The following is a 26,013-nucleotide window of genomic DNA, read 5'->3' on the forward strand; positions in this document are numbered from 1 at the left end:
ATTTACTTTAATTCGGCACATTTTGTTGATCACCTTCGTCTTTGCAGCTAGGATGGATGGGTTCTCCAGATGCACGTTTCCACACCTGCCAGCAAAGGTCAGATTCCAACTCTTGGCTGCTTGGCTGGTTAAGTGGTTACCTTCAGGAAATATAAAACCTTCAGGTTTTTCTTTTTCTGCTGCAATTTTGACATCCTGGAGGTTTTTACTCTTTGGGGCAGATATAGCTTTTCAATGCATAGAAAACTTTTAAAAATAGTTATCAGAAGTTGAAACAAGAAAAGGAAGACAAAGTCTTGCATGTCTAACCAAAAAACAGACGCGTACAAATGAAAATATCTGCTATAGTCTGCATTAGTTGATCAAAACAGTGTAACTGGGTTGGCTCTGCCCTTTGTAAACTCTGAAAATTTGGTTGTGCTTTTCGAATATAGCAAAGCTTCTCAGCAGATGCATCTTCCAGAACAGGAATGGTTGCAGGGGGCTGATCAATCAGCAATGGATTTTGGTGGCTAACAGGGGGTCCGTAAGTTATATTTTCACATCTTTCCACTCTACAGAGTATTCGCCTCCCTTTTCTCTGCTTGGCCTGTGCCACTCGGTGCAAGACAGGCCCCACAACTCATGCTAACAAGGAGGTTTGATCTGTAGATGTCATTTCATCAGGAGTGTAGGAGGCCATGCTGAGCTGAGGGCTGATATTATCGCATGGAATGGCTCAGCGTGAACAGAGCCGTCCTTTAATTTGCAAAATTCCAGCGTCTGACTGGCCATAAAGGCCAACTTCTTCCACTCACTGCCCCTAGGAACTGGAAAGCTTGCGCAGACTATGCAAATTAAAAGATATTTTATAATGTGATGCATTGATTATGAATGTAACTTATGGGATATAGATGCAGAACAGTGGTACACATTATTATTGACAAGGCATCTAAGAGTAATTGAGTAATTGTTTTAATGAATGCTACAGCCCAACCTCATGAGTTGCTACTTCATTATAATTTTTAATCTTTTTATTTCATAAAAAAAAATATTTCACAGAAGAATGTTCAGTTTGGACAAAGGTGAAAGTTCTTACTTTTTCACATGGAAGCAGTTTGGTTCAGATATTTTTATCTCTTAAAAATCAAAATCATAATTTGAAATCTATTCTTTCTACCTGCTTTCTAAGGCAGTTTGTCTGACTGAAACATTTTAAGCCCAATTCATACATCCTGGTGCCTTATTGTCCACTGAGCCTGTGACATGCAGCACCATTTTTCGTCTGCTTTGTCTGTCTGCTTTGGCGGAAACATTAATAACCTCAGTCAGAGGACGGCACCAGACACGCGGCAGATGAAGAAAACAAATGTTAGATCGTGAGGAGAAAAAGAAAAACATTGTTTAGTCTACAGTGTGGAGAGATCTGCTGTTTTTCCAGGAATGTCAGGAATATTCTTGTGAGAAATCTAGCACTAAGGAACAAAAAAAAGACCTTGAACATAATTTATCATACTTTTGATGAAAAGTCATTAAATATCCTGTTGGAAAAACACTTTCAGGTGTTAAATTCAGACTGTGCTACTGATTTGTCCAAAATGCAATGGTTATTTATTTTAAAACTAAAAAATGTCAAAAGGTATTCTCTCTAAGTACAGGTTTTAGACCTGGAAGGAACACAGTCTCCAGATGGTGATATTCTTATCAGCCATGTCAGGAAATGTTTTGGAAGGGCAAATAGTGAGTTTAGAAAATCACAGTGGAATATAATTTTCTTCAAACTGTCAAATGTAGTTGTGGGCAAAAACATTCTCTGTGTACTTTTGAGAGCAGTCTCAGTGATGTAAAGTAATGAAGAGTCAGTGAAGTAGCCTGAAATGTAGACGTAAAGAGTAATGAAGTACAGATGGGAGACGGAGCTAAAAATTAACACAGTGATTCATCTCTGACCAGCCAAAATACAACATCTGTCTCAGACAGACTTAGCCTGGATGATCTTGGTCACAATTCTTGTTTTTGCTGCCTTAAACATCCTTTAATTTTTCATTCAGATATGTTTTTGGATTGCTTTGCAACTCAGAACTCCAATGACATAAACACAAACACATCCGATAGTCTTCCAGCCTTGGTGTAAACTCCCCTGTCAGGCAGCACCTGTGTGTGAGACGATCAGAAGAGAGACGAGGCCAAGAGACTTGAGGGAACCCGGGGCGGAAGCCCAACCTGGATCCCAGAAATTAAATAGTGTTTGACCCGAAATACAGGCACGCCCTCCTTTCCATCCAATAAGGCAGCTCTCTGGCTCCTCGCTTCCTCCAACACATTCTTTAAGACTTTCACTCAGGCCTTAGCCAGGTATTTAAGAAATTCAGACGTGTAAATTTGATAAACACTTTAGAGACAATTTAATAAGGTTGGGTGTTTTTATCAGTTGAAGAAAACCTGAACACTGGGTTGCCAACGTTTTCAGAATAATTGAAAGAAAAAAGCAGAAACGTGTAACCCTCAATTACTCAAGGACTTTTATTTTTGCGGGCCCACTTCCTGTGTTGCCCCAAACTCTGCCAGCTTCTTTAAAGCCCCTCCTCCAGCACGCAGTTTGAACATCCTCACCTGTTTCCACTGTAATTGTAGCTTTCTGCTGGCGTCTTCCAAGCAAACTCATCCAAATCTTTGAACCTATTGATTTGATTGCCTGGCGAGTTTGTTATCTGATAGCAGTATTGCTTTTACATCTGAAACTTCTGCTCGATTGCTCATTGGTTTTTCATTCACATCTCGGGCTCCTTAAAAGGCCACTCTTCTGATGCTGCTTTTGTAGCCGCAGTTAGCTGCCTAGCCCATAAGTGTTATAAACAGAAAAAATTCTGCAAACGGACTTTTTCACAGATTTGTATGCGTTAACCCCTTCTGCAGTTTGGCAACTTACAAAAGTGGAAGTTGCCAAACTGTAGGCCTTCTAAAGTTTTCCTTTTGATAGTGAAAAAAATTTGACTTTGCATTGAAGTTGCTTTGTGAAAGATTTAGGATTGGTTAAAATTGTAGACATGCTTAACTATTCAATTTGCGTTATCTCATATGTTACTATCAATATGAGAGCAAACATTGATTGCAACAAATCCTTGACGCTTAAATGCACCGCAGCCGACTAATTCCAGCCTTAGTGAATGTTTTGTGTGCATTATGTGCTTTTTCATAATCGCTTGATAGAATAATCTAATAAAGATGACAAAAACTGATGGAACACCAACCAGCTTGGTCATTATTAAAACGTTAAAGAAGAAAATATGGCTGTAGAAAAGATTTTTATTGATATTCTCTATGTCAAAATGTGTGTCATTTCAAGCTACTTACACAGCAATCAGGGATGATATAACTGTGGACATTCAAAGTGTAATCACATTGGTTACCTGTTCATAATGGCACCTGCTGTCGAATGTGATAAATTAGGCAGCAAGTGAATCTTTTGCCCTCAAATGTAATTTCTTGGAAGCAGGTAAAATAGGAAAATGTGAGGATTTTTGCCTGTTTTGTGTGATAAGGCACCATGCCAATAAGCAAGAACCATTCAGAAATGGTTTCAGGGGCACATCCAAAATACAATGAGTAGTGGACTTGCTTTTCTAACTCTCCCATATGTCATTCCGGTGAGCGTCTGAGGATGTGGTGGAAGAACATGTCAGACCCTCAGAGACCTCACTAAAATCCTTGAAGGATTTGTTGCCAACATTTTGGTTGCAATATCATGTTCAGGGATCTTTTGGAGTTTGTCACGATGCGTCAGGGCTGTTTCAGCAGAAAAATGGGAACCATCCTTTCAGGCAGCTGGTTATATAGTTATACCTACTTGTTTTAATTACCGTTTCTGCTGTGAAAAATTATGACCTGGTCAAGTTATTCTGAATTATTTCTATAAAATTAGGCAAATCCATACAAAAACCATGTACTTTTTGTTTCAGGTAACTGACTAATTTGCTTCATTAATATCCATCATATTATCACGTTAACATTTTTTTTTTTTACAATTAGTTAAACTAAGTACTGAATCATTTTCAGTCAGTATAAAGGATTATCTCCGCCATCCTAATAATAAACCGACTGATACCCAACACCCTGACACCCTCCCATGTTTAGACCAGATTAGATGCAAACTATTATCATACAAGCAGACTATTCATTAGTTGGTGCAGATTGAAAAGCTATAAATTGATGAGTACAATAACACCTTAGTTCACTGAGACAGACTGCACATAAATGTAAAATTATGGAAAAACGGCACAAAACTTTTTTTTTTTACTCAACAGATTCTCAGTTGAAACTGTATCCATTTTGTTCATTTGGACAAATCTGTCCATAATCCAAACTAATGGTCTCAAAATGGTCACTATGATCGATGACTTTAGACAATGCCATGTGTTGCACCATTTGGAGCTGCTTCAGCTAAAATTTACCAAGCTTTATTTTAGTTCACCACATATTTTACCTGGCATATGTACCAAGATTGTGAGCCAATTTTATCTTTTCCACTTGTTAACATTGAATGGCTGACAAATGGAAAAATAACAACCCACAGTGAATTGCAGGCCTTTCGTTGTCGAGGAACATATTTCAGCAGCAGCGGCTCAACCAGCTCTGTCTCCTATAACGACTGTCATCAAGTCAGCTAGAATACCTCGGACCCACGAAGAAAATGTTCAATAACTGCAAATCAAAATATAACCCACAGGTAAAGCCATCGGTGAGAGTTGGCATTGCTATTCAGTTTTTAGCTGAAAACGAGGAAAAAGAAAAACCCTGAATAAAGAGAATTTTCCTCACTTTGTCAGATCAGAGTTCTTAATGGCTCATTTCTTCCCTACTAACACAACCGCACATTAGTGATTACAGAAAGCAAAACTCAGTCAATACAATTTTATAGTTATGATACAGAAAGTCATTGTTTTAATATCTGCATCAGTTATAGTTTTTTTTTATTTTTTATCCACTTCCACATACTTCTGCACAGGACGTGATATAGAAAAGTGTTTCACACATTGTGGATAATAAACTGATGTCTATATTGTGAGACTAACAATATAATTTTGTGAGATGATGTTACTGAAAAAAAAATTGTGGCTTTGTGCTTTGAAACAGCATGTGGACTTGACCTTTTATCGAGTATGGTATTTAATTTTTTATGTTTTTTTTGCTCCCTACTTTGGCAAATAACAGGAAATTTGTACAAAACCTTTTTTCATTCAGTGGAAAATTTTCTCAATTTTCTGTAGTTGTTGGACCATTATGAAAAAACAAATTGACTGATAAAGTTTGGGTTTGTCCTTTCTGTTGGGTTAATCAGTCATCTTCATGAGATGGATTGATTTTCCTTTAAGTAAGTACACACATAAAAAATGACCTTAAGAATGTACCGTTTAAGAGCAATGGTATTTCTAGATTGCAATCTAATGGATGTTGATAGCCTCCGAAACTAAACAGGATGTTTGTTTGTTTGTGTGGGCATATATTTACCCCATTTATCTGATATTTCCATGCAATTAATTTTAAAGAGTTCTTTGTGATAAAGAATTGTTCAGACTGGCATTCATGTACTTGAAAACACTCCAACTTTGTTTGGATGTAGATTATTAGGTTGTGGAGGTAATGAAAGCAGATTAAGATAAACGGTACGTATTTGATTGTGGATGCAGATAGGAGAGTTACACAGTTTTCTCTGGAAGCTGACGTCAAAGGCAGAGGAGCACAAAGACTTTGCTAACTTTTGGTGTGATCAGAGTAGAGCCTTTATGTCAGAGCACTATCCAAAACATCCATGAGTCCAGTCACACACGTGCCAATATTTAAACCCTCCAGTTAAAAGACCATTTAGTTAGGTATTGAATCTTAACGAGGCATCCGAATTACTTTCTTGTCAACTTGTTCTTATCTTGTCGGTGAAAGAATTTCTTTGCCGTTTTGATGTGCCATATATTTTCTGTTTTCTTTCTTATGGCTGTATTTAGACTTCTTTTGAATTCTGCGTCCCTCAACAAGAGCATTAACATGCAATTTATTCAAACTTCGTAGCAAAAGATGTGATCCGTGTTATTTACATTAATATTTAGCTGTGAGCTTGTTTTGCTCGCTGTTTCTGGCACTTTGTTGTGATTTTTGCTTTATTGCCTCCATCTGCCAGTGACTGCAGTAATGTAAACCCACTGGCGCCAAGCTCCACTTTGTGTTTGAATTTACAATGTATTTGTGTCTCCCCACTGGCAAAATAAACATGGATTCACTCATATAAGCACTTTTTATAAAGCTGCCTATTTACAGAACCCGCATCTAGTAAAACAGGTTAATAAAAAAATAAAGTTTGAGGTTTTCTGTTCCATTTTTGTATCTTCCACTTATTCTTTCGATAGACTAGGAATAAGGACATTTGTTTTGTGTCGTATGTAATTGCCTGCGGGTGAAGAAATTATTTTCACAAATTTTTGCTGTTTATTCAAGGAGAACCTTTTGAAGCATTCCTGAATAATTCATAGAAAACTCTTAAATGTCTTCTGCTTTTATTTATAAAACATTTCTGTAGGTTTTCAGGCTGGAAGCTGCTCTGCAGAGAGTGGAAGCCGAAAAAGTTTCGGAGTTAAGCAAATTCCTGGAAAAGGAGACATTTCAAAACTTTCTGAACTAATAATAATAATAATTAAAAAAATCAACCCTTTCTTTTTATTTTGCCCTCACAGTCGCGGCTGGGGTTGGTGCCTTGATGATGCCCCGGTGAAGGACAGGCTGTCTCTGACCTCGATGCTTCCTGGAGTGCTGTACAGCGCGGTCCATCAGTGTCGCCTCCAGTACGGATCCGGGTCTCGCCTCTGCGATGACATGGATGTAAGACGAAAACCGTGTGCGAGCGACAACACAGACAAACGTTGATCAATTGATCAGAAAATTACAATTCTTTTCTATTTAATATAGATCCACGACTAGTAGCGATATATTTCAAGCAACCATTTCTTTTTGTTTTGATTATGATTCACACCAAATCAAAACCCCAAATTGCTTGTGTTACTGTTCGTAATTGTCTAATTTTATTTTTTTTGCTTAATCAAAACATTTACTTATCCAGGTTCTACAACAACATGCGTAAAGATTAAACTAAAAAAAAATATTAATTTTTTCATACAATTTAAATTACAGAACCTAAATGTTATCAATGGAGATAATTTATCTACCTACTACACACTCATGATAAAAAATGCTAACTTGACATAAAATGTCATTGCTAAAGATCCCAGCTGTTGTTTAAAACAATAATGGACAATTATTTGAGAGGAAAATGTCTGTAGAGTTTTGTGTTTGTCATGCCAACATTGCAAAAGTACCAAGAACCTGGTTAGTAGCCATATATTCCCTTGGACATTGTGAATAGGAAGACACCAGGACCAACATTACAGATGACCCGATCGCCAGAGTCAAAATAATCTGAACTTTCTTAAGACCTCAGCACAGCCACAGGCTGATCGCCTCCATGCCGCAATGATGCAGTAAATTATTCAGAAAGGAGTCATGACTAGGTATTGGGTATTAGCTGCAAGCCATAATTATCCAAATAAAGATGAAAAAAACCCTTTTGAAATATAGCAGCTTGTACATGAAATATTTATGAATTTCCCTTTTAAATGAGCCACTAAAACAACTGTACTTTTTATTAATATTCTGTTTTATTGAGATGTAATATGTAAGTCTCTGTGTAACCCTATGCACTTTAATGAAATAGATGTGGATCATCTACCACATTGGGGGTTTTTTCAAACTTTTATGATGTTACAGTCTGTTTTATGTCTGTGATGAAACATTTCGATCGTATGCACCAAGTAATACTTTTAGGTAAGAATTTCAAATAACCAATGTAAAGACAGCTTTGGTATTTGTATTTTTTTTTCTATTATTGAAAATGATTGAAATGATCCCGACCCTGTCTACATTAGAAGAAGAGATGTATTCAGGAAAATCTAACTCTGTACATTCAGACAAGGATACAGAAGCAAAGACCAGCAGAGAAATGATCAAAAAACTCCCGTCATCACTTTCTGCCTCTTTTTAAGCCGATCGCTCTGAGTGAACCGCAGCAACTTTGTGTGAAATATACTTCTCCATCAGTAGAAGAAAACTAAGTCTAGAGCAGGGGTCTCAAACTCCAGTCCTCGAGGGCCGCAGTCCTGCAACTTTTAGATGTGCCTCTGCTGCACCACACCTGAATAGAATAATTAGGTCATTAGCAAGGCTGGGAGAACTGATCTACACAAGGAGGAGGTAATTAAGCCATTTCATTCCAGTGTTTTGTACCTGAGGCACATCTAAAAACTGCAGGTCTGCGGCCCTCGAGGACTGGAGTTTGAGACCCTTGGTCTAGAGAAAAAGGAGACACAATCTGACTTTACAGTTACTAATGTGAAGAAACCTCCTGATTAAGTTTTTCAAAAGCATTTCGATTTCATACATCCACAAGAAATCAACTACTTCCAGTCTTCATTGCAAACTGCAGCTTGCTGTGTGTAACAAGGCATCTTTTTTTCTGTACATAATTTAAAATCCTTTGGCACTGAAGGCACATTTTCTGTTGTGGATGAATGTTTGAATTTATTTGCTCTTGAACCAATTACTGTTGGGTAGCTTCCTCAAAGCTTTGCATTTGACATGTTTTCAGTCGTAGCAGTGGTAATACATGATTTTTTTTTTTTTTTTCTGATCGGAGCCTCAGCATTAATAATTCCTGTTATTCTACTTTACAAAAATGAAAAGTGGGAGCTCTTGATCCTCTCTTTTCGTCTATCCATCAAAGTTAATGCGTGGCTTTTCGTCTTCACTACATTTCATAAAATCATTTGTCCAGATAAGACCTTCAAAGCTTGCTGTGACCTTTCAAATATTAGCTCTCCGATAAAGGCCAGCTGCCTCGGTTATGGTTTTGCTACCCCAAAGAAAACAAAACAAACTTTTTAAAACTATACAAGTTGTACTGTCCAAGGAACACTATAATATTGAGTTCTGTCAGGCTGGACATACATTCAGGTGTGGTGTTGTATTAGAAGTGATAGGAGTCTCAGTATGTGCATTTCCACAGAGACTGGTGAATAATTACCATTTCTAAGGTTTAAGGCTTATCCAAAATGTCAAGCTTGGACTTTTTTAAGAGCATAACCCCACCTTTCTTTGAGCAACTTTGGCTCCGAGTTCCAGATAATCAATCAATCAATCAATCAAATTTTATTTGTATAGCACATTTCAGCAGCAAGGCATTTCAAAGTGCTTTACATCATTACAAACACAGAAACACAATGCAACATAGAATCAATAATCAAAACACGACATTAAGTCAAGTTCCATCAATAAATTTGTAATTGATTACATTTCAAATACAATCCTAAACAGGTGGGTTTTTAGTTGAGATTTAAAAGAAGTCAGGTTTCAGCTGTTTTACAGTTTTCTGGAAGTTTGTTCCAAATTTGTGGTGCATAGATGCTGAAAGCTGCTTCTCCTCGTTTGGTTCTGGAGATGCAGAGCAGAACCAGAACCGGAAGACCTGAGAGGTCTGGAAGGTTGATACCACAGCAGCAGATCTTTAATGTATTGTGGTGCTAAGCCGTTCAGTGATTTATAAACTAACAACAGTATTTTAAAGTCTATTCTTTGAGCTACAGGGAGCCAGTGGAGGGACTTTAAAACTGGTGTTAATGATGGAATGATGATAATGATGGAAACTAACTTAGTTGATCTGAAGAGATGCATGTAATTTAAAATTAAACCCTATATAGAAAATATGTATTTTTTTTATTTCATTAGAGCATTGCATTAAAGCTTATTTCTCAGTTGGTTTTCTAGTTCATGCCACAGTGTCAGTCTAGTTCTTGTTCTGTCTTAGAGAACAGGGACAGTGAGCATCAGAGACAAACATCCTGGATAAAACTGTCTCTAGATGCGCTTTTAATTAAATTGAAAATAATTTAATTCGATTCAAATATTCAACTAAAAAACACACTTTTTATAGTCCCAAGAGGAAGTTGGATGTTTTTTTTAAGAGAATCATAGACAGTCCTTGCTGTGTGTGGGAGAGATCTCCTGTCGCAGTGAACAGCAGATGTGAAGAAGCCTCTGACAGAATACTCTGACACTGTAAGACAGATAAAGAGGATTCTCTGGGTTGTCTCTTACCTCGCTTCCACTGAGCAGTCCGATACGGCTGGGTGAGGTTTGGCACACCATTACGTCTGTTTCTGTTGTAAATGTAACACATACAACCAACCCGTACCGCACCACTGCTCTCTACAGCTGTAGGTCCAGTGTGGATCTATTGGAGTCACACAACAATCTGTTAATTGGGGGACAGAAAAATAAAACATACCAATGCGTCATGTTTGTTAGGTATTTGGGTTTAACCTTGCTTGGCCAGTGAGAACCCAACTGGCAGTGGATACGCTTTTTTGAATACGCTGGACCGTAAAATTGCTTACCCAACCCTAACGACTTGCTCTGCACTGCTCAGAGGATACAAGGCATTTTTATTTTTTATTTTTTGTTTAAAAAAAAAAAAAATCAATTTTCCCCACTTGGATTGTTTGGCTCCAGATCAGTACCCAGCAGAGAGAAAGCCTTTTTTTATATCAGTTTGTTAAATTTTTTTCTAAGCCATTGGCTCGGATATTGCTACCATGACAGATGATGATTTATACATGCACTTGAATAATGAGATGCCCTGGACTGTTTTCTTTATGTTTGGGCCAGCAATGAATTTCTATAAGACAAAATTAGATATCGCTGTTTTTTGAGTCCATCAAAACCACAACCACGAGATTCTCCATTGTTGCTGCAATCATTCGCAGAGTTGACCACAGCCACAATAGTGCAGAACTTGCTGTAAACTGGGGTAGAGCTGAACCGCACCTTTAATGGTCATAGTAAAACTTCACAATGGAGAAATGGTTTAATTTAACTAGGGCACCACATTCAATGTGCATGAAGCACTATTGCCAGTATTTCTGTCAAATATGTATAGTGGTTGAGAAACAGAGATACTGTAAGATCTAGTGGGACTTCCACATCCAGACTGACAAACAGATGATGACAAAACATCCAAACAAGTAGGATGCAAAGGATCTAAAAATCCAGGGCAACAGCAATGCTTAAAAGAGGAACAAATAGAAACCTGAGAAGTACCAACGGGACGAAGACGTAGCAGGAATATGATATGAAGGCCTCAGTGGTGACGGCGGTTGTGGGACTTTGACAGAACAAATTACAGGAACATATTAATCTGAGTGCAATTGTGGGAAAGGGAACAGAAAAACATCTGCTTTGAGCCCCATTGTTTATTCCTCCAATATCATAGATGGAAGAAACAAGAAGACTAAATCAATTACAACTAGGCAAGTAGAATAATAATAATGAACATGCCATAAATGTTTGGATATTACTGCTATCTGTCAGAGACAGTGACTCACTGTATATGACTTTATACCAAAAAATATTGTTGAACTTTAAATAATTTAGTCTTTGTCAGTGTTAACAGCCAACTCTGTGTTCTTTCATGAGTAACTATGAAGCAAAAATAGGGACACATTAAGCTTAAGAAGTAATGCTTATTGGCACGGGCTTCATTTTGCACCTTGTGTATGTTTGCATTTTGAAGAGGCTCTGCACACGTGGTGTAAATAGGAGGATGTTATGGAGTGTCAGACACATTTCTACATGCTTCCAGGAAATGAGAGAAACATGTGTGCCAGGAATTAGTTTAAACAATGACTGAATGTTCCAACCCGGCCTGCATCTTTAAATCACGGCTTGAGGTTGACGGGGATGCAATATTTTCTACAATAATCCCTCTCTCCACTTTCTAAAAGGTGAGGGTAATGAGAGTTTCTGAAGCTCTCTGACCATCTGACAGGAAGATCTAATGGGACCTACTTGCGCCTTAAAGTCACTGTGGATTTGAAAACAGCCTACGGCTTTGTTGCCACCTCTGTATCTGTAATTACTTCGTCTGGGCCCGACATGGAGCCTCCAACTCCTATGAATCATATGACATGACCTGGATTTAAACTAATTTAAAACTCTTTCTTCAAGTTAGCCTCAGATCTTTTGTTGCATGTTGTGCTAACTGGGATTAGTCATTGCATAAGCGATTAGAGCAGTCATGGAAAATTAACTTTGACTGAATACCGCTGACATTGAGTCGGTGCAAACGGTAATCTGACTGAAGTCTTCTGTAGGTGGACTCTTTGGAGTCTTAAAGCTATACTCAATGTTTTTGGAGATTTTTGTGCGAATATAGCTTCTTCCCAGTAAATCCCAACTCGGTGTCAGTGTTTCTTTAAACATTAAGCACACAGAGTATTTGGGACCTGAACAACGGATGTTTTTAACACAGCACTAATTAAGACTAAACACATTTTTCCGTGAGCTGTGTAGTACAGCTTAGCTGGACACTGTTTCTATAAAGTTATTGTAGGGCTTCAACAGATTTACAATGGTCTTAAGCAGATGCACTGAAACTTTTATAAACAAATCCCAGAGTTCCCAACAGAGTCGAGGGTTTTTACGGAGGGGTTGAACAGTTGCTGTGAATTTTAAATATTTTGTTTTGCACAAAAATTGGCATATGTTCCTCAGAAAAGTTTGAAAAATAGAGAAATTTTAAAATTAAATTTGCATCATTTGCATATGGTCAGTTTGTGTGCTGGGGTTCTTTGAAAACATGAAGTGAGGCTCACATTATCACATTATTTTCTATTCAACACACAGAACAAGTGTTGAATAGAAAATATTTTCGGCATTTTTATTTCTTAATTTTTTGGGGGGGAATAAAATCTATACGAGCTCTTTGGTGTTCTTGGTGTTGCTATGAAGCTGAATCTCTAAAAGATTACGGTATTGCATCAAATATTGAGGCAAAATAATTATTAAGAGCAAATCAAACAGAGCACTCTTAAAATACATATGAATAGTAGCAGAGAAAGTTAAAATTTGATTGGTATTAATCAAGATTATTTCTTTAAAAACTATAAAAATGACAATAGAATTTTTTTTTTTTTGCCATTTTGATGTTGTGTGAAGAACCTTAATTTGTGGTTTTCCAGGTTTTTCCAGTAAAATAACTGGTCTTCAAAAACATAATATCTTGGGCAAAGATCAAGGACTGTATAAAATATAAATCAATCGCCTGTAAAGGTTGTTTTTGTGACCAAAGTCGGAGTTTTTATTTGCCGTTTAAGTGCAGCTAATTAACTTCTGGCTGGCAACCATTCATTTGTTGAGTCTCTTCTCATCTCCCTTTAAAAGGAAACCTTATTTCTCAGAGAGTGACATGTTTATAAACCTCTACTGTGTTCATTTTAAGAACAAATTGTTTAAAGGCCAACAGCATGGGAAAGGGAGTACATTAAGTCCAAGGTTCTTGGTTTAATAGCAACACTTTAGTTTGAGAGGTAGTGTAAAATAAGCACATTTGTGCAAAGTTCTTTTTTAATAGACATGAACCTTAAATATTAACCTACGGTGAGAATAAGCAACTTTTAATTTCATTTCAAGCATCTTTTATCTGTAGAAGTTTTTGCAAATGATGCAATGAATTTTTTTAATGTTTTTTTTTTTTTTTTGTCGCCTGAATAAACTTCATCACAGGCGAACGATTATCATCTATGCTTGTATTTTGTTTCAGGGACTCAAGTTTTTATAAAACTAGTATTCTTGTTGAAATCCAGTATAAAGCATATCACTGGTAGCATTGACGGCAGGGATAACTCTGCTGGGCATAGTCCTTACGTATTGTGTATATATATATTGTGCAATAGTTTGAAAACTGCAACATTTTTAACTTACTGCATCACTGATTTGCACTGCAGTCCACCTGCTAAGTTGAAGGTAAAGGCAAGACGTGTGAATTTATTTTCTGAGCTCTGTCCATCCTTTCTTTGTCTTCTGCTCGTCAGAGTTCAGGTCACTGGGGGCAACAAATACAGGAAGGAAAACCAGAAATCCTTCTGCAAATAATTCTAGGGGATCCCAAAGGCATTCCCAGGCCAGTGGGGAAGTTTATCCCTCCAGCTTCAGAGGAAGCAATCCACCTTTTTTTTAAATTAAGAAGAATTTCATCAGACTTACTTCAGCAGTAACCTCACACTTGGCTCAAAACCGCTCCAGTGCACCAGGGAAGGTTGTAGCTTATAGATGTCAACAAAACCAAAGTGTCTGTAAAAGGAAACAAAAAGAACTTGAGGCTCAAAAACCATGTTTTGTGATGGACTGGTGACCTGTCCAGGGTGTACCCTGCCCTCTTCATCTCATTTAAGAATAAGTGGTACAGATGATGGATGGTTCCCAAACCAGGCAGTGTCCATGTATCGCACAAGCAGTAATGTTGGTTTTTATTTCAGTATTCTGCTTCAACAGTTGCTGCTGCCGTCTTGTTTATTGGCATCCCCATGGTTCAAATATTTATATATTTTTTGCTTCCACTTGTGTGAAACAAATCCTATTTATTACTGATTCACTGCACTCAAACGTCTTTCCAAAAATCCCCGTCTCTCCAACCTGGTAGGATGAATATGGTTTGGAGGACTACATGGTGGAAGTACTAGCAGTATTGCTGCTGACTTTAGTTTTTTGAAGTATACCAAGCATACTAGAAATCAGAAAATGTATGGAACCAACCTTTTTTTTTTTTTGCAGTTCAGTTGAATAAACAGTGTTGACATTGAGGCTTTCAAGCTGAAATTTCTAATCAAAATAAATCCCTTTTTTCCGTTCCTCGGTCTGCAACGCTGGTTGACCAAGAGGAAAAGCCCAAACTGTTTCTTCACATTCTAATCTCATATGAATAAATATATTTGAAGAAAAAGTTTAGATCAACATGACAAAAAAAAAAAAAATCATTGCTATTAGAAGCACTTTTAGTTTATTAAAAGACAACTCTTATTTGTTATAGAATATGGTCAGTCTTAAATAATAGGTGCTTTAAAAACACAGTTTAGGAGTAACATTACACTTTCATGAGTAAGCTTGGTTTTTGTGCTTTGATCCCATATAGTTACTATAGTTTAATCTAAATTAGTTTTAGATTTATTTTGGAAATCTGCAACCCCACAAAGACACGTTGTAAACCTAATCAAACAGCACGTCGTGAAGTGACACATTAATCACTCTCTGCCTTCCTAGGATGTGTGCAGCACTCTGTGGTGCACCGTCGGAACGACCTGCCACTCAAAGCTGGATGGCGCCGTGGATGGAACAAGCTGTGGGGAGGACAAGGTAAATACTCAGATTCATGACTACGAAACAGATCTGAAGGCTTTGCTAGTCAAAAATGTCAATCTTTTATTTCTACAGGGAACTATTCCAGTTCAAAGGATACTTTGCTCAATCTTTTTTTTTTCTTGGAGTGGGGAGTGTTGCACTGGAAGCTACACTGTGTGAAGATTACAATAATCCCCTGAGATTTCTTACACATCAGCTGAAAATAATTCTACCTTGACACCTGAGATAAGATTCTTTGACATGTTTGAAATGTCTCTTTCAACAACATAATGCTTGAGATAAAGCCTGTCATTCTGTTATTAAACTAAGCTTAAATTAAACAAAATAGAATCACCCTTTAAGCAGAGCAATACAACTTTGTGTTTCTAGGAAAGCATTTTATTGGAGGTTTTCTGGATTCCCACCAGAATTCCATTTGTGCTGAGTACGTTGCTCACGTCCCAGCCTGACATCCCTTGCCACTACAAATTTAGTAAACGAACGCTAGCGATAGCACCTCTGTCTCATCAAAGTCTGCGATTCATCTCAACTTCTGCATTCCTTGTATTTTCTTTTACCTTTTTTTTTCTTGCAACTTACAATGAGGCCAGACAACCTCATCTGTCTCTGGAGTAAAACCCACCCAGTTCAGACACATGCAGCATGAAAACGAAGCTGCACTCATTTCCCAGTAAATTGAAAGTAGATGGGGTAACATGCAAAGATTATAGAGGGCTGACTTTCATGTAAACATGGGTTTGTTCCTCCAGTGGTGCATCGATGGGGAGTGCGTGCCTGCAGGCCTCAGGCCGGAGGGTGTTCACGGCGGCTGGGCTTCGTGGAGCGAGTGGTCGGCTTGTTCCAGGACGTGTGGAGCTGGTGTCCAGAGTGCAGAGAGAGACTGTGACAATCCTGTGTGAGTTTAACTGCTTCTATTTAACTCCGGTAGAATAATTATTCTCCTTCGCAAATTTAAAAAAATTTCAACTTGTAAAATCTGCTATCTTCACTATTCCACATGGATTTTCGTTTTTGCTCTGAATCAAATTTAAAATGGTTTTGAACAATGCCGTACCAACACAAAATGATTTAAATCCCTCACTTTTCCTACTGTTTCTGACGTTACAACTTTGTCATTTTTGAGAGACTTTGTGTTCCCAAAAAGGGTTCTTCGCATGCAGGCCTCGAGCTCCGGTGTCCTGCAACTATTAGGTGTGTCTCTGGTCCAGCATGACTGAATTACCTCCTCACTATGCAGTCAAGTTCTCCTTAGGTTTGCTAATTAACTGATTATCTTACACAGATGTGTTGAAGCAGAGACAGATCTATAAGTTGTAGGAGACGAGCAAAACGGAAACAAAAGAAAGAAAAAATAGTACGTACATCTAATGAGCTCCGTCGATACTTTGTGAAGCCACTTTTAGAATTGCAATTGCTTTGTTTGTATGTGCATGTCTCTAATAACTTTGCACAAATTGTCAACTGGATTTAACCATGAACTTTGACCTGCTCTCATTAAACACAGTAACATACTTTGATCTTAACTATTCTGTTGCATTTTTAGCTTTATTTTTACGGCTACTGTCTTCCTGGAAAGTAAAAACTCCTCCCTGTCTGCAGTGATTTGTGTCCTCTTCCAGATTTTGTTATTCCAGATCTGGAATGTGTTCGTCCATATTTCAAACAACTTCGATCAGTTTCCCTCCACCCGGTACAAAAAAGCATCATCACAGCATGATGCTGCCAACTCATGCTTGCATTTAAATCCTTGTTTGAATGCAAGGATGTAAGAACTTTGTACTACACAGTTTGTGGTGAACGGGAAATGTGACTTTGTATCTTAAGACTTGCTTGTCTCTGTAATTTCTGAAGTTCTTGTTTTGTTTGAAGTTTTCTAATATGTCAGGAAAATGATACAATAAGACAAAAAGTGTGAATTAGCCTCAAATGAATTATGACTTTTTTTAAATATTGGTATTAGTTCTAGCTCTTGCTAAGTAAATATGTATAGATTCTAAAACATTCCAGTTGTTTGTTCAGTATTTTAAATACAAATTATGTTATTCCTTACAGGTTTCACTGACACAGCTGGTTCATTAGGCAAAAAATTGGTTTTAGTTGCATTGCATAACTCAAAAATAAAACAATATTCCTTTAATTCAAGTTAAAATTTAACATAATAAGGCGTTGGTGATGCCAATAAGAGTATGAAAATACTATGTATTTTATCAGAGAAATCAAACCTAATGTTCTACTTAATATTTTCTTCACTCTCAGCCTATAAGTCCTTGGATAGCAGGAGAAATTAAAAATGTAAGAGACGGCAGAGCAACTTGCCCATTAATGAAGGGTGAGAGAGGCTGCGCTTTTATTACTTTAGGTCAAAGAGACGTAACTTCAAAGTTATGCCTCGTCTTATCACCAGAAGGTCCGATAATAGCTGTCCTTGTTAGTGGCTACTAGGGCACATTTTCATGAGGTATGCATTATATAATGATGGTGGAGAACATGAATTGCGGAGGTTGTGGAGCAAAAGATGAGATGTGAAACACACACTCACACTCTTTGACATTCTACTCTCCCTGTGTGTGTTTCTTTACAAAGCTGCCAGTCTGACCCTGTAACGCACATCTAATTATGATCAATGACTTGAAGTTCTTTCCAACAGAGGGTTCACACATGGCTGGCTTTTGCTAATTACACTCGACTGCTCCCTGCTCACTAACGCTGAAAGCTGCGGCAACTGAAACAGAATAGCATCAGAAATTAACCACTTGAACATTAAAATTATACGAAGTTGCAGTGACTTGGTGTGACTGTTGAGCTTTGACTCTACTCAGCACTTCATCAGTACCTGCTCTCCTAAAGTCAATCATAATACCCCATTAAAAAAAATAAAAGAAAGAAATATTCTTACTTGGTGCCAGTGGTTCAAATACCTTAAACAAGAGGGTTTTTTTATCTTTTTCTGAACGCACTCTTCTTTCTCCAATGATCTGTTGAATTTGTTCCTGCTCCACGCTGACTCAATTTATTTTACTAATTTATGATTTCCTTTCTGGTCAAATAGTTCTAATATTTTATTCATTTCACTTTGATCTTTTATCCCACTGTTCAGACAAGTCAGTTGTCTGGGTTTAGTAGCTTTTAGGTCTGTCTTTACTGTGACGATGACCTGGATGGAATTGGCCCCAGCCAGTTTCACATCATTTTACATCCTTCTGTGTAATTAATTGGAGAAAAACACATGACCAAATAAAAAAGGAAGAGACTGAAACAATCTACATTAATTCATAATCATGAACACTCCTCATAATTATTGAACTGCATTTGTTTCTTTAAATGAGATCAGTGATGACTGCATCACTGCAACTGTCAGAGAGACATAAATCCCTTAAACCAAACCGTCTTATTTTAGCAAACCATGAAACATTTTACTCAAGATTATTTTCATGATCTATATTGTTTTGAGTAGAACAAAATGTAAATAACTGCTAATGTTAGAGCTGCATGGGATTTTTTTAAAGCAGTTTTGTCATTTATATGTTGGCCTTTCAATCAATGACTATAAATTCAACGGGTATTAAAAAGACTAAAGTTGAAGTTGAGTTTTGTTTTTAAATTCTGATTAAGCGTGTTATTTGATACCAATAAGAAGCTTGTTAATGCCTCTTTTATGTTTATGCTTGATTATGGTGATGTAATTCATATGCACGCTTCATCACATGGCCTTAAAATGTCGGACACAGTTTACCATGGAGCTTTAAGACTCATCTCAAATCTCAAACCCTATTCAACTGTCAGATGGTGTGACTTGTCCTCTCGCAGACTGATGGGTTTGAATCTATAAAGACTATTTCTTCGAAACTGTTTCCAAAGACAAAGTCCAACCGGTTACAGTCTCTGCTCCGAGGCTTTTTCTCTGTGTGTACCAAAGGCCAGGAAAGAACTGGGGAAAGAAAACTTTTAAAAATGCTGCTCCTCACTACTGCAACCAATTGCAAACACTTCTAAAGATAGAGATGGTTTCATAGAGCCGTTTTAAAGGGTTCTGGGAGAACAACCTCTGGCTGTAGATGTTTTATGGGATTTGTTTTGATAAAGTCAAATGTTGCATCTACGAGACTAAAGATTGGAAGGGTTTTTATATTGTTCTGCCATTGTGTAGCCCATGACATTTCCTTCAGGATTTTATTTTCCTGGTTAAAAAAAGACTAAATGCTAAATTTTATGTCAGAACAGGGTAAATCAGAGTTTATGACAGCTGGAAAGCATTTCACTAAATATAAGATCCGCTATACATTAAATTTATAATCATTTTTACTTGTAAGGTAAACCTAGAAATTAATAATGTAGATGCTGAAGAAGTACTATTGTCGTGTAATAAATGAAACCACAGAAGTTTTAATCCTGGAGAATTACTATCCTGCAACTCCTTGATGTATTTCAGATCCAACACACCAGAAATCTAATTAATACCTCACTAGCAGGACTGAATGTTACACTGATGAGGTAATTCATGCAAGAGTTGCGGGAGCTCTTGAGAACTTGGACTTGACCAACCCTGCTGTTGGGTTTTCCTTATCCAAGTTGCACCAAAGGATCCTCACAAAGGCCAATTGTAAGCCCAGCTGGTCATTTCCGCTGGGTTGCATTGTCAGCAAAGTTGATAATGATTGGGAACAAATTTTGGGTTATCAGGTTTTATAACCTGAGAGTTGAGCAATGCAGTTTCATAGGTCCATAGTGTATTGGTTTGTATTTTACTCATTTGGTCATGTCTGTGTGGTTCCTATGTGACCTGTGCCTTCATGTCCTGGGATGAAAAGCAATAAGAGACAAAAATGGTTTGGTTACTTTTGGTTTTTTTCTTGTCATCACTGCTTATTGCAGAAGGAAAATTGTTTTTGTCACAGCTCATCACAAGGGTGGTTCTGATCATTCGGATGTCATTTAAGATCTAATTGCCTGTTTAAAAACAGAAAGTTAACCTGTTTTAAAACCAACATTGAGACTTCAAAGTTTTTAACAGATCTGTCTTGGACAAAACGTGTTTGTTTGAAAAGTGAACAAGATGTCAATGGATGCAACTAATAAAATTTGAAATCTCCTGTGTTTTCCTGAGACATTACAAATTAACTATTGTTCTAGATCTCAGTTTTTATTTGGTCTGCTGCAAAAAAAGAAAGAAAAATGTTTTAAAAGAAACATACTAGATTAAAGCCAAAACTATCTCCAGAAACAGATGCTTTTTTAAAAGCTAATTTATTACACTTGCATATAAGCAAATTCAGTTGTTTTCTGAGATATTTAAAACAAATAGTGACACATTTGTCACATTCTGTCATTTCCCAAACACCCCTGTTTAATCATTAGTAACAGGCAGAAGACTCTCTGGACAACAGAGAATTATGTACTGAAAATAGTTGTGAATGCCAAGCAGAATAAGTGATTTAGCTTCCCCGTCTCCACCTGTGATGGTCTGACATGCCACATATTGTGGGAATTTCCATTTTAGTTGCCTTTAGGCATATGTCTCACTTGTCAGAATTCACTTCCAACCCCAATACTTAAAAAAGTGCTAATCTTTTCTACTTGTATAATAGAATGTAGGGAAAGTCCTGTCGTAAAATACCACCGGTAATTTCCTCTAGTATGGGTTTTGTCATTTCCAATTGTGATTCATTTCCATCTTGATCTGACATTTTATAATGCCTGCATTTTAATTTACCCAGATCTAACTGCTTGTCAAAACATCAACATGAACACATCTTTAAATTTCCCACAGTCCAAAGCACAGAGGAAAATACTGTCTGGGAGAGCGGCGGCGGTACAGGCTCTGTAACACCACACCGTGTCAAGCTGACTGGCCTTCCTTTAGAAACATTCAGTGTACTCACTTCAACACCCTGCCCTACAAGGGCAAGTTCTACAAGTGGGAGGCAGTTATCAACAAAGGTGAGTTCGTCCAACAAAAGGTATGCTCTTTCAGTTTTCCTCCTTCTGTTTTTAAAAATACACAAACTGGTGTTGCTATCTTTTGGCTGCCATTTTCTTTCATAACAAGCTTGCGTTCGAATGGTTTGTGCCTGTTTTGTTTGTTTTGTGCATTGGATAATTAAGGTTGGTTATTGATTAGCTTTTTTTCCCAAATGCTTTTTTCCCCCTAATGCCTAAAACAAAGGACTCATCCTTGTGTCAAAAACTTCTGTTCATTATTTATTCAAGATCATTGTCTCCGGTGTCCCTAATTCTGATTTCATTTATTGGATTAAATGAACGAAATGTGGAACTGAAAAATACATAATCTAATATTTTCTACTGCATATGTTCAGTTTTATCCTGGTGTCCTCAACTATGATTATTTCCAAAAAATAAAATGCTTTGCTGGAAAGCTTCGCATGGACATATTTGTGAACCTGTTTACACATTTCTGAATAAATACTTCAATAGATGTAAATATAATTTTCTTACTTTCTATTCTCCAGTGCCTGCAGGATTTTTATTTTGTAAGCAAAACACAACAAAAGAAATGTGAAACTTTGTCTGAACTGCCACAATAAATCATTGTAATTTGTGGGATATGCATAAGACGGTTATCATTGAAAGCATTTTATTTATTTTTTTTTTACCTTGTTAGCAATACCTCCATCTTAACTTATCTAGAATATGTTTGCAATGCCCCTGTATTTCCTGTGTTTGGCTCTTTTTTCCCCTGACAGTTAACCCCTGTGAACTTCACTGCCGTCCCCTCAATGAAAACTTCTCTGAGAAAATGCGAGACGCCGTCGCTGATGGGACTCCGTGTTACGAAGGCAACAAAAGTAGAGACATGTGCATCAATGGCGTTTGTCAGGTATCGATGAATCACATGTTCTAAACTCCACTTTGGTTTCATTTGTTTCTCTGCTTTGGGTATGGATGGATATGAGATGGTAGAGTTCTGATAACCTTGAGTAAAAATACAGTACATTTTTGGGGGGGATTTCACAGTATTTGCAGAAAAAGTAAGCAAAAAAAAGTGTACTATGTTTAACACAAATCAGGCATTATTATATTGTTGCCCGTAACATTTATCAATTTATTTTAATACATAGAGTAATGCAACGGCTACAATAAATACCATCTAAATATCCCAAATTTATCTGTGTACTTGCTAGAATGATGTCTATAGTCTTGTGCCTGACAGAAATTATGTTTCTAGATTGCCAACCAAAGTTTTAAGACAGTGGAGTTTCCATCCCATAACTCTCATTTCTTACAAGATCAGAAATATTTCAAAAGCAGCAAATTTGTCTTTTTAATAATAAAGAGAAGAGAGTACCAGCCTTCTGTCAATCAGTAGAGTGCAGAAGACTGGGGAAAGTTTTTGCTTTACTGTCGGCACCATTCAGCAATCCTGTACTTTCTGTTGCATTTCTCTGGCAAAAGACTTTTAACACTAGGAGAAATAGTTTTTCTTTTGTTTTTTTTAAAGAGCATATTTGTAATATACTGAAATATTAGATTCACAAAGATGTTGCTATAAGGTTTTCCTTATTCTGGAATTCTAAATTGACCATTAACACCAGTTTGCTTCACTATTTCTTCTTTTTCCAGTTGTGTTTTACCAAGCAGTCCAGCATTAAACTTCTTATCTTGTCTTGCTTGTTTTCATTGTGACCTTAACTTTAATGTTGCATTTATCTGTTGATATGGGAGCTACGTAAAGTTTCTGTCCAATGGCTGCTGCTTGGCGATTAGTTTCCCTTACTGACTGATCGCTTTAGCCCAACCCCAGCTGCATTTGTTAAACTTACGTGTTTAGATTTAGCTTTCAGCATCTCCTTTGCTCGACAGAATCACAACATTAATTATGCAGGCGTTTAATTTAACCCTCACCTTGTTTTCTCTGCGGCCACGTGCGCCGTATTTGACATTCTGCGTGACGATGAGCATGCTGATAGGAGAATGAGCCGCCGTTATCTGTCTAGATAGGCGAGAGCGCAACATGGTGTTTTCACCCCGGGCTAAAATGCCAGCCGCTGATTGACGATGTTTGTATGCTGGGTGGACACCAGTCAGACCTGGCTTTATGACATTTAGTGACATTTTTTGTCACTCGCCCAAATACTCTTTGACTTACCTGCTTTAGTAACGGAAAAGTCACTGCGTTATTAAAGAATAATCGTTTTATTGTTGGTCGTTTATTCCTCCTTTACGTTGTTTGACTGAGATCAGTGTCTCCAAACCAATTAGACGCTCTAACTTTTATTCTGTTTTGGAAAAATAAGTCTGCAATGTTCCTAAGGCAGTTTTAGAATAATCTGTTTTCTTCTACTTTAATCATCAACTTCACAGCATCTTTTTTTTTAAGTGTCCATATTACAACTTTATTTATTTATTTCAGAGTTGTGTTTATTTATTAAATGTGTTTGTGATAAAATTGTACTGATCTTCAGGACATCAAACAGTACAGCACACGCAAGGCAGCGCTTAAATGTGCAATGTAGTTTCATGACGTGCATCTGTTTTTGTTTTTCTTAGAGATGTTAAAGGTTGAATCAGGTTTCCTACCCTCAGAAAAAAGTTTGAAAACTTTTGTTGCTGTTTTTCTAAATTACCATGTTGGCCTGCAGCTGTTACTTATTCATATACAGATAAGGAGGTTTAAACAGGTCTGACATTTTGAACAAAAAAAAAAAAAAATCTAATTAAAGCGCTCCAGAAATTATTTTTGCTGGTTTCCCCACATCAAAAACAACCTGATCGACTAATTTAAAAGCTTCTTAGTTTCATTATCTTTGCTTCACCTGGAATGGTGTGAAACCAGCATGAACACATCCGCACTGTATTAAAATAATATTTTGCTCGTATCATTTAATTTAATTAACAGACGTCTACCACTGAGGGTCTCTCTCTCTTTTGTTAACGCTGTTAAATATCGTGCCTTTTTAAAAAAATAATTTTTGCACCTGGTGGGAGCAGCAACTCTGCATGGAGGGAGATAAAAACAGCAAAGCAACACAGAAAATAAAAACCTAAAACTACACGTTCTTTGTGTCTGCTCTCCTCTGGAACTCAACGCTTACATGATGCAGAATGAGATGTTTTTGTGGTGTTTTTTTCATGTTCTAGGTAAAGTAAATATAAATTGATCCTTTTCAAGAGCTTATCTCGCTAGAGAGCTAGAGACAAACAATAAACGTTGCCTCCCACGGTTGTCGGCCTTAAAGTCTGCTAGGAAGCCGTTTTGACACCTCTTGGCCTGTTTTGTTGCAGAGCATCGGCTGCGATTATGTGATTAACTCCAGCTCTGTCGAGGATCGCTGCGGCGTCTGCAACGGCAACGGCTCCACCTGCACAACCGTCAGAAGAACATTTGAAGAGAGGGAAGGTTTTGGTATGTTTTTTTACCGATTAGGATGCTTTGACACGCCATAAAGGCGAATTTGTACGATATGATTAAAAAAAAAAAGACTTCTGTGAATTTATTTAACTGATAAAGATTTTTTATTTAATTTTTTTTATTTTACCCCTGACATGTTATTGGTCAGCATTGTTTTACAGTTGCAAATTTTCCTACCTTGCATGTTGATTTAATTTGTTTGTATTTGTTCCTAGAATGTCTTGGTGAATGTTTAATCTAACAGAAGTGTTGCTGTTTAGGCTATGTAGACATTGGACTGATCCCTGAGGGAGCCTGGGACATCCTAATCGAAGAGGTAACTGAAGCTGGAAACTTCCTGGCGCTACGGAGTGACAACCCCAACAAGTATTTTCTGAATGGAGGCTGGACGATCCAGTGGAACGGGGAATACAAGGCGGCAGGAACCGTGTTCACCTACGAGAGGACGGGACAGCTGGAGAACCTGACGTCTCCTGGGCCCACGATGGAGCCGCTGTGGATTCAGGTAGGATTTTCCCTTAAAAAGCAACACCTCCCTTCGTGTCAATGCTTAAAGTCAGTGCACTGTTTGTTTAGAGCGCTGCAGGTCTCTGAATGAAAGCAACAGTTGAATTATTTTGTTTTTGCTCCTACAGTCAGGGAAAATGTTGTCAACCAAGACAGTGCTGAGGGGAAAGTAATGACCTTAGAGAAGCAATTGTTAATAGTCATCAATCTGTAAACCGCTAAAAGGTCAGATGCAAACATTCTGGTATGTAACTCTGAAGAAGATCATTCTGGACAATAAAGAGCTCATAGAGCTGAACATGTATTTTCAGCTGCAAAGACTCAGCCTCTTCTGGGTAGAGGGTGTGGCAGCATGCGTTCTGTTTCCAAGGTTTGAACTGATGATCATGGGTCAGACGGAAAAACCTGGGTGGATTAAGGAAAACTGGCCCAGATTTTCTGCCCGATTAATTTGTACATCACAAACTAAGATGGCGTAGCAGGAATGCAAAAGTTCAGCGTTGAGGAATGTCTGAAAGCCTTAATAAAGTGATCCAACATTGGGAATGAGAGTGAGCCAAGACCTCTTCACAGCAAAATTAAGGAACTGATTAAATCATACAAAAAGAAAAGCAACTAAGATTTACGTCTTTCTTCTTCCTGTGACAGTTCTCTCCAACTTGGAGTGAGCGGCGCGCTAAAGTTTGGCTGAAAACTTACTGAGGGTAGCAATAAAACAGCAGATTAAATCATCTCCATGTTTTTCAGCCGCAAACCCCTGGGCAAGTTAGAATTGCTTCTTGCAAAATACTTTGAGCTTCCTCGACTATTTTGCATGCGCTGCTCTTTTGAGGTGGTGTATCAGTCGGTGTAATGTGGAGGGGTGTGGCAAA

At 37.5% G+C, this 26,013-nt stretch overlaps 1 protein-coding gene across 1 annotated transcript in view; it reads left to right on the forward strand.

Moving 5' to 3' along the window:
* The window catches only part of adamts7 (a disintegrin-like and metallopeptidase (reprolysin type) with thrombospondin type 1 motif, 7), a 137,387-nt gene that overhangs the window by 57,404 nt on the left and 53,970 nt on the right, over positions 1 to 26,013 (forward strand). The window contains exons 9-15 of the mRNA XM_032560787.1: positions 6,702 to 6,846; positions 15,169 to 15,261; positions 16,017 to 16,162; positions 21,035 to 21,204; positions 21,969 to 22,102; positions 24,508 to 24,628; positions 24,895 to 25,139. Coding sequence (XP_032416678.1) covers positions 6,702 to 6,846; positions 15,169 to 15,261; positions 16,017 to 16,162; positions 21,035 to 21,204; positions 21,969 to 22,102; positions 24,508 to 24,628; positions 24,895 to 25,139 — 1,054 coding nt within the window. The remainder of the gene's footprint in view (positions 1 to 6,701; positions 6,847 to 15,168; positions 15,262 to 16,016; positions 16,163 to 21,034; positions 21,205 to 21,968; positions 22,103 to 24,507; positions 24,629 to 24,894; positions 25,140 to 26,013) is intronic.

Source organism: Xiphophorus hellerii, chromosome 4 (genome assembly GCF_003331165.1).
Source record: "Xiphophorus hellerii strain 12219 chromosome 4, Xiphophorus_hellerii-4.1, whole genome shotgun sequence".
NCBI lineage: Eukaryota > Metazoa > Chordata > Actinopteri > Cyprinodontiformes > Poeciliidae > Xiphophorus > Xiphophorus hellerii.